This window comes from Mirounga leonina, unplaced genomic scaffold, assembly GCF_011800145.1.
Source record: "Mirounga leonina isolate KUSES-001 unplaced genomic scaffold, KU_Mleo_1.0 Mir_115, whole genome shotgun sequence".
NCBI classification, from domain to species: Eukaryota; Metazoa; Chordata; class Mammalia; order Carnivora; family Phocidae; genus Mirounga; species Mirounga leonina.
In genome coordinates, this window is record NW_023270268.1 from 25047527 (window position 1) to 25057257 (window position 9731).

A 9731-nucleotide genomic window follows, 5' to 3' on the forward strand; every position below is an offset into this window, starting at 1 on the left:
GTCTTTGTCACCAACATACATCCTGTATGTACCCTCCTCTCTCCTCTATTGCAACCTTTGTAATGGAGGTCACCAACGCCCTTGCCATGAATTATTGCATCTGCACTCTGGTCCTTCCACTACAACTCTTGCAACCCTTCACTGTTCCCTCCGTCAAGCAACAAAAAGGATCTCACAACAAAAATGGAATCATACCCTTAAAACCCTTCAACAGCTGTCCACTCATATTTAGAATAAAACTCACTCCTCTCACACCTTTGGCCTACAAAGCTCCATGTTATCTGGTCCCTGCCTATCTCTCCAGACTCATCTAGGTCACTCTTTCCTTTGCATGTCTCCTTTTGTTCCCCAACATACCAAGCTCCCCTGCCTCAGCTCCCCCTCCACACATGTTCTTCTCTCTGCCCAGAATGCTAGCTCTACCCCCCTTTGTTTGGGTAAATGCAATCTTTTCAAAGTCAGAAGGACTTGCCTTCCTTGACACCTATACCGGAAGCGGAATCCCTCCTGCCATTGTTTAACGTAACTCTTGACTTGTTTCCATAAAACTCCTATTACAGCTCATCATTTATTCAGATGTCGGTTTGCTTGTTGCCTGACCCCTCTATAGAGTCAGCTAGTGTTCTCTTTCCCCAGCACCTAGAACAGAGCCTGGCACATACAGGAGCTCAATAACTAGGTGCAGAATGAATGCAGACTGTATAATGCCTTCATTTGCTGCTGATGAGGAAGAATAAGAATCCTGTCACCAGCATACATTTATGAGGCATACTTTGTGAGAATTCTCTTGCTGATATATTTCTTACACAAGATGTGTTCCATTTAAGTCAAAGAGAGGGGTCCAAGAAATCCTTAGGTGAAGAAGACAAAGAACTCTTAAGTCAGAGATCCTAGTGTGTGTATGACATACCAAGTCCACTTATAAAGGTCTGTTGTGTGATTACAGCTCAGCCCTGCTTGATTACCTAATTCAGCTCAGCCAAATTACCCGACACTGGGGAAGCAAGAACCTCTCTTGGCTGAGCCTCAGTGGCCAGGCATTCTTATTTCTAGAACGTTTGTCCAAGTTCACACTAGGCAGTGTGTGTCGGGGGGTGGTGATGGGATCCACCACAAGGAGGAATCTATTTGAACCCCAAACTCTGGTCATGTGTCTGAGACAGTACCTGTTTTTCAGAAAGCAAACACCAATGATGACAAAGAGAGTGGGGGTTTGTTTAGGGAAGAGCGGTGCTGTGAGAACAGAGCTGATAAGAACACTGGCAGGGCTGGGGCTTGATCTCTCTGGGGAAGTAGCTTCCCCTCTCGAGGCCACAATTTCCTCAGCTGGAAGGCACGGTTTCCAAACTTCCCTTTTTAAATATTCACAGTTTTGAAAAACCAAGGTATAATGTACACTTGCGTCTCCCCCACGGCAGCACCCGAGTCACCTCTGCGGAACGCAAGGGCTCCCGCAGGTGGTGGTTCCAGCCAACCATTCCGTGTTGTCGGTCTGGTCTGCCTGAGGGTCCCCAGTGCTCCCCTCTCTGGCCACCAGCATGGGGACAACAGGAGAAGCTTTCTCTTGCTCACATGAGCCAACACTAGGATTATCTGAACTTAGAAAAGGTCCAGGATAGAAATGAACATTTACTGATGATTTAATACAAATTATGGTGAATATATATGGTATATCATAGAAATTTATGATAGATTTAAGTAGTGATTATAAATATGTTATATACTCTCATTTATAAATCCACAATTTTCCCCAAACTTCCAATTTTTCCAGTGAAAATCACTGGCAAATTTAAATGCCTTGTATATATTATTGACAGAATTCATTCAGGTAACTGTCTTTGTACAGATAATCAGGATAGTCTCTAGACTCTTGCTATTCAAATGTGATCTTTGAACACACAGTGTAGGCATGACCTGGCCATTTGTTATAAATGCAGAATCTCAGGCTTCATACCCATATTGACATTTTGTTTTTTGAGGTTTTTTTCCCAAATATTTCTCTCTCTCTTACTGTCTTCACTAATGCTCTGTATTCAAATCTAGGTCAGGTTCTTTTTGGGAGAAAACTTGACATGTTACAGATAGGAAACCATTTTGTGCTCTTGGTACAGACATGCCAATAAAAACCAATCTATATGTTTGTTTTAATAGGTGAATTTTTATGAGTGTTTTCTAGTTATATTTTACCAGTCAACATCACCAGCTTTTTTCTGCTATCTTCAAGAGCTGATCTTAACTATTCTATATATAAGATAAAGCTTGTGCTTCCTAGAGTTATTTTAATAGTAGATATAATTTACACGGTAGGAAGATATGTATACATGCTAAGGGAATATGGATTTTTAATTTTTAGACCAAAATTTCTACTTTCCGTTTAAGTGAGGTAGCAGACAGTATTACATCAGTTTCAGAAATTTTAGTTCTAATAAAAATATGTTGTTAAAATTCCTAAATGAAGATGGGTGCAAAATTCGAGAACCGAAGTTTGCCATACTGCACGCCATTTCTACTGCTACTGCTTAGGGGCTGGGTTCAGAGCAACCAGGATGAAAAACATCTAAATGTATATCTGACACGTGACGTTACTTTGGCTGGTATGTTCCAAACTGCCGACCTACATGGACCAAGAAGTCATTTCCAGAGAAGATACATTGCTATTAGGCATCATCTCCAAATTAAACAAAATTATAAGAACAGAGTTGAAAGAAAATTGCTTTTGGAACCAGAGTTCCCAGGGTCTGGTCTTACATCTAACCCTGGAAAGTTCTGTGGCCTTGGATAGTCTTCTAACATCTCTGGCCTCAGTTTCTGCATTTTGAAAAATATATTGGATTTGATGAACCCAGGAACCATGGCCAGATCTGATACACTATTGTGCCATCTAATTCCTTTACCTGAACCCATGGGAGACACATTTTCATCCCTGGTGTGTTCCTACAGAGATTACAAAATTCCAAGACTCGAATGTCATGAGCTCCCCCAAATCTTGTGAATATGGCCTCAATTTGCCTCTTTCATTTAATCAGCATTCATATTATATTCACATGAATATTCATGTTCACAGTGAATGCCATGTGCCAACAGCAGATGTGGGAGGAAAGTTGCAAGAAGATTCTCCACCCCAACCCCACCCCAATCAGGGCAATTCTTCTCCTTCTCCTCTATGTCTCTGCGAATTACATGGAGGTTCTGGTGATAATGCTCTCTACGTTGAAGGTAACTTTGAAGTAAATTGGAAGCACTGCAAAACAGCAGTGGCTGGGTAACTAGGTGCACTATCACAACTCACAAGCACCCCAGTGGTGGCCAATTGCCCCGACCGTTAACGATGCAGCAGTTCTGGGGACAGGGGCTGCCGACTGCCCATGATGCCACAAATACAGTACTCTGTGGATTCTGAGAAACTTCTATATGACTGGCCAGTATGTTGGTGGTGGTGGTGAATCTGAATTAGAGTGTCTGCAGAGGTTATAGTAACTCTCCACTTAGCTGCAGGCTTCACTACTCCCTACTGCCCTCCCATCTATTTCATGCATTTACATCACCAGCCTGGCTTCTGGCTTCTGGAAGCACTTATGTTACAGCCCTGCTCCATTTCCCTCTCCTGATCATCATTTATCCCATCATCAGGCTTCTCTTTCATATTTCTGATTAACATTTAGCCTCACTGACTCATGAAGCTGGGACTGACTCACTATAACTTTTCCCAGTGGGTGCCCCCTTAACCTAGCCAAACTTGCATTTGAACTCTGTCCTCCCTGTCTTCATTCCTCTGAATTTCTCCTTGTGGATATAACATCTACTGATACTTATACTCAAGCATCCTTCTTAAACCATTCAAATATCTGTCTTTCCAAGCTGCTAATGCAACATCCAGATTGTCTTCTTTAGTAGGGCCAATAAATATTTGTCTGTCATATCAGCCATTAAAATACCATCAAACGCAGTGCACTCTGGTTAACCATGTCTGTGGAATTAACAGAGGTAAATAACTTGCATCTAGTTTGGGACACAATCACTTACCTAATCATGCACACACATTTTAGGACAGATGCACACAGCTACTTCATAGACAACCTGGTTTCCTCTCAGGTCAGCCCTCCTTTTGGCATTCTGGTAATAGAAACCAAAGTAAGTCTACATACATTTAACTGTGAGTTATCACTGAATGGAATGTTGGTTGTAACAGCCCCCAGACCAATTCCTGAGCATCTCCTACAGGCTGTATCTGAACTATATGCTCCAGAGCTATCACCCTTTGACAGTGGTGTGGTCTGACGCAGAAATGACACAGGAGAGCCTCTGGTTCTGAGCCCCTCCTCCCACACACAGGACAGGCATCATTAATCGATCAATGGCTCAGAAAGAGCTTTGATTAATTGGTAATATTTGCCTGGGTTTTCAGAGAGGGGTAACTTCTGTTTACCACTTCTTTTCTAGTTTATAATGTAATTCGTACAAAGAGTTCACGCTCCCCTCAATTTACAAGCATTTGAGATATCAGCTTGACTGGAAGTTCCTGCTTATGTGCTGCAGTGAAGACACACTCCATCCTCTTGAGGAGTCCCCGTTCAGAGAAAGACAAAGAGAACACACACATGCAATGAAAACCCTCCCAGCCATATTGACCATGCTAGTAGTTTTTCATTCATAAACAGGAACAGAGTACTACAGCCCTCCTGACAATTGATGAAAAACACACTACAAAAGAGAAGGTCCAAGATAAATAAACAGAACAGCTGATCACACAGTAAATAACACAGGGAAAAGAAATGCACTTATGGAAGATCTAAATAGGGTCCCAATTCCAGTCACAAAACAAGAACAGATTGCCCGAAAGAAGAAAGATATATCAGAAAACAACAAAGAGGTCTTGCAAATAAAAAATATTAAAGCCAACATCACCTGGATCAATATGACAGCCAGACAAAAGAGTCAAGAAAGACACGGAACAAAAGTGCAAAGAGATGAATAAAATGGAGGAAAAATAACAAAATGAGGATTGATCCAAGGAACTTAACATCCACCTAATAGAAATTCTGGAAAGAAAGGACAGGCAGAATGCAGAGGTTGTAATTACATAAATAGCAAAAAAAAAAAAAAAAAAAAAAAATGTCCGGACTTGAAGACACACAATTCATACGTAGACTTCATAATTAAAGGGCCCATCAGTTATCACACAGGGCACTGAACACCACCTGCACGTGGGAGGCTCTCACATCTGCCTCCCTAGCCCCTCGCCTGCCCCAGATGTCTGGCACAAACACTGGACATCTCAGCTTAGATGTGATTTTTCTCCCCCAAACCTGCTGCTCCCCACGTCTCCCCTCTCTCAGTTAAAGGCACACCATTCACCTAGTTGCTCAGATGAAAACCCAAGTCATTCCTGCCTTCAGTTTCTCTCCTGCCATGTCCAATTACGAGCCTAATCTGACTACGTCTCCCCTTCTCTACTGCTACACTCTGTTCCCAACCATCACTGCCTCCCTGGTTCACCGCAACGGCTTCCCAACTGGTCTTCCTGCTTCTCCTGCTTCATACACAGCCAGAGTGATCTTTTAAAATATAAATCAGATCGTCGTGCTCCTTAATTTACCTAGGATGAGATCCAAGATCCTCACTGGCTCTGCAGAGTCTATTCCTGTTTGCCCCTCCGTCCTTATTTCCTGTGGTTTTTAGCTTTACTAACTCTCCAGCCATGCTGGCTTATTTCTGTCCCTAAACACTGTGAGCCCATTCCCACATTGGCCCTTTGGGAGTGTGTTCCTTGTTTTTTTTTTTTTAAGATTTTATTTATTTATTTGACAGAGAGAGAGCATGTGTGCGTGTGCACACAAACAGGGGGAGCAGCAGAGGGAGAGGAAGAAGCAGGCTCCCTGCTGAGCAAGGAGCGCAACTCGGGGCTCAATCCGAGAACCCTGGGATCATGACCTAAGCCGAAGGCAGACACTTAACTGAGCCACCCAGACACCCCCGTGTTCCCTTTATTGGAATGTTCTTTCCCAGATCAACCCAGGGCTCCTCATTATTGAGGGCTAAGCCCAATGCCACCTCCTCAGAGAGGCCTCCCTTGACCACTTCACCTAAAGTGCTCCTCATCCTGCCTCAGCTTATTACCCCATTCCTCTTCTATTTTCTTCTTAGTACTTATCAATATCTGTAGATGAGATCTACTTGTTTATATTTTATCATCTCTTTCCCACTCCAGAATGTAACCTCCATGAGAATGGGGAAGTTATTGCTCTATTTCTAGCTCCCAGGCTTCCCTGAAATCAATATCTACAATAAGTATCTGTTGAATGAATGAGTACATTTATATACATATATCATCACAACATTTTAGAACACCAAAAATAGAGAACAGATACATAAGTTCCCAAGAAAATGAAACTGGTTACCCACAAAAGAATCAGAATCAGAATGGTATGTCTGCTCAGAAGCAATCCCAGCACTGGAGGAAAATGTAGTGATACTTCAAAGTTCTGAGAGAAATGGTTTAGAGCCTAGGATTAGACACCCAGTCAAACTTGCAATCAAATATGGGAGCAAGATCAAGAATTTTTGAATATGGAAAGACTCAGAAAATCTGCTGTCCGTAAACACTCTCTGAAAGAATTACTCACAGGTATCCTGAGCAAAAAGCAAGACAACTCCCCCCCTCCCCCAAACAACACATAGGATCCAGGAAAGAGCAATATATAGTAAAACTAAGTCAGCACTGTAATAAATAAAATAAATCTCAGAATTGAATCTGTGCAGCAGGACTGGAAAGCAATTAGTCCAAATTAAAAACAAGAAATCAGAGGACTTGGAGGGGAAAAAAAAGTTTTCAAAAGAAAATAATGTGTAAAAAAAATTATATAATTAAGAAACAAAAGGATTTTACTGATAAAGGAAAAATATGAAATACTCTCATGTTCCCTCTTCCCACTCCTATTCCCAATTGTTTTTCTCCTGGTTTTTAAGTTACAATCTCCTTTTAAAAATATAATCACTCAGCATCAGGGAAATTCAAATCAAAACCTCAATGAGACACCACCTCACACCAGTCAGAATGGCTAAAATTAACAAGTCAGGAAATGACAGATGTTGGTGAGGATGTGGAGAAAGGGCAACCCTCCTACACTGTTGGTGGGAATGCAAGCTGGTGCAGCCACTCTGGAAAACAATATGGAGTTTCCTCAAAAAGTTGAAAATAGAGCTACCCTACGACCCAGCAATTGCACTACTGGGTATTTAGCCCAAAGATACAAATGTAGGGATCCGAAGGGGTATGTGCACCCCACTGTTTATAGCAGCAATGTCCACAATAGCTAAACTAAGGAAAGAGCCAAGATGTCCATCAACAGATGAATGGATAAAGAAGATGTGATATATATATATACACAATAGAATATTATGCAGCCATCAAAAAATATGAAATCTTGCCATTTGCAATGACATGGATGCAACTAGAGGGTATTATGCTAAGCAAAATAAGTCAATCAGAGAAAGACATGTATTGTATGATCTTACTGATATGAGGAATTCTTAATCTCAGGAAACAAACTGAGGGTTGCTGGAGTGGTGGGGGATGGGAGGGATGGGGTGGCTGGGTGATGGACATTGGGGAGGGTATGTGCTATGGTGAGCGCTGTGAATTTTGTAAGACTAATGAATCACAGATCTGTACCTCTGAAACAAATAATACATTATATGTTAAAAAAAAAAAAAAGAAGATAGTAGGGAGGGAAAAATGAAGGGGGGTAAATCGGAGGGGGAGATGAACTATGAGAGACTATGGACTCTGAGAAACAAACTGAGGCTTCTAGAGGGGAGGGGGGTGGGGGGATGGGTTAGCCTGGTGATGGGTATTAAAGAGGGCATGTATTGAATGGAGCACTGGGTGTTATATGCAAACAATGAATCATGGAACACTACATCAAAAACTAATGATGTAATGTATGGTGATTAACATAACATAATAAAATAAAATAAAATAAATAAAAAAATAACATCAACTTTATTGAAATATAACTTAAATACAAGAAAATATTCAGATTTCAAATATACAACTCAATGAGTTTTGAGAAACCTCTGGTACGTTGTAATGAAGACCAGTGTAACTGCAATCGATCTAGAGGTAGATTCACAACCACGTCATATCAGGATCCCTCTAGTACTTCCCTTTGAGGGCAAAGCCCTCCACAACCTTCTATTGCAGAGTCCTAGCTTCTGCTGTTCTCGAGCTCCTTATGAATGGAAGCATACAGAGGCACTCCTCAGTGTCTGGATTTATTCACTCAGCAGGAGGTTCTTTACAGTGATCCATGTTTGTGGCGGGCACCAGCAGTCTGTTCTCTAGAGTTGAGAAGTATTAAATCTCATGAATATAGCACAATTTTGTTTATCCATCTTCTTGCTGGTGATCATTTGGGTAGTTTAAAGTTTTTGAACATTATGAGTAAAGCTGTTGTCAACAATCATACAAATCTCACAGAGGATATAAGTTTTTATTTCTATGCAGAAACTCTAGGATTGGAATTGCTGGTTCATAAATTAAGTATAATTTTAACTATATCAAATGTCCACCTGTTTTCCAAAATAGGTGCACCATTTTACATTTCAACAATAATGTATGAGAATTAGAATTGTTCCATATTCTCACCAACATACAGTATTGCCAATATTTTTAATTTTAGCCATTATAGTTGGTGTGTTGTGGTATCTCATTGTGGTTTTCATTTGCATTTCCCTAACGACTAATGACACTGAATATCTTTTCGTGAGCTTTTTGGCCATTATATTTTCTTTTGTCAATATTCTTTTATCCATGACTTTTATTATATTGCTTGCTTTTTGACTACTAAGTTGTTAAGAGTTCTTTACATATTCTGGATACAAGTTCTTCATCAAATATAGTGTTGCAAATATTTATCCCAGCCTGACTTTTAATTCTCTCAACAGCATCTCAAAAAAAAAAACAAAAACAAAAACCAGAAGCTAATTTTAAAGTCAGATTTATCGAATTTTTGTATTTGATTTTGCCAGTTGTGTTCTTTTTGCCCCATCTATGTATCCTTTTTCCCCTTTTTCTTCTTTTTTCTATTGAGTATTTATTATTGTAGTTCACCTCATTTGTTGAATTATGAGCTATAGCTCTGTTTTGTTATTCTGGTGGTTTCCTAGTGGTTATAGCACACGTCTTTACTCACAACACTAAACTTTGAAGTGATGTCATATCACTTCACACAAAGCCTGAGAACCTCACAGTAATATACTTCTATTTCTCACCTCGAGGATCTTGTGCTCTTGTTGTTATACATTTTACATTCACATAAGCTGCAACATTATTTTTGGAACAGTAGATGATCTTCTTAAAGAGATTCGTAATAAGAAAAAAACCTTATCTATTTATATATGCAGTTACCATTTCCCAAACTCTTCATTCCTTTGTGCAGATCCGTATTTCCATCTGCCATCACTTTCTTCTTCCTGAGGACTTTCTAAAAATGTGATGTCTTGGGGCACCTGAGTGGCTCAGTCAGTTGGGCATCCTACTCTTGATTTCAGCTCAGGTCATGATCTCAGGGTCGGGGGATCGAGCCCCGCATCGGGCTCCCCACTGGGTGCTGAGTCTGCTGGAGATGCTCTCCCTCCCTCTGCCCCTCTCCCTCCCCCTGCTCTCTCTCTCTCCCCCCCATAAATAAATAAATAAATAAATAAATAAATAAATAAATAAATAAATAAAT

The 9731-nt window shown here is 40.6% G+C and overlaps 1 protein-coding gene across 1 annotated transcript in view; it reads right to left on the reverse strand.

Moving 5' to 3' along the window:
- Positions 1-3924: 3924 nt before the first annotated feature.
- PLCL2 (phospholipase C like 2) overlaps positions 3925-9731 on the reverse strand; it is a 198011-nt gene continuing 192204 nt past the window's right edge. Inside the window, exon 6 of the mRNA XM_034994001.1 lies at positions 3925-4113. Coding sequence (XP_034849892.1) covers positions 4024-4113 — 90 coding nt within the window. The 3' untranslated portion in view covers positions 3925-4023. The remainder of the gene's footprint in view (positions 4114-9731) is intronic.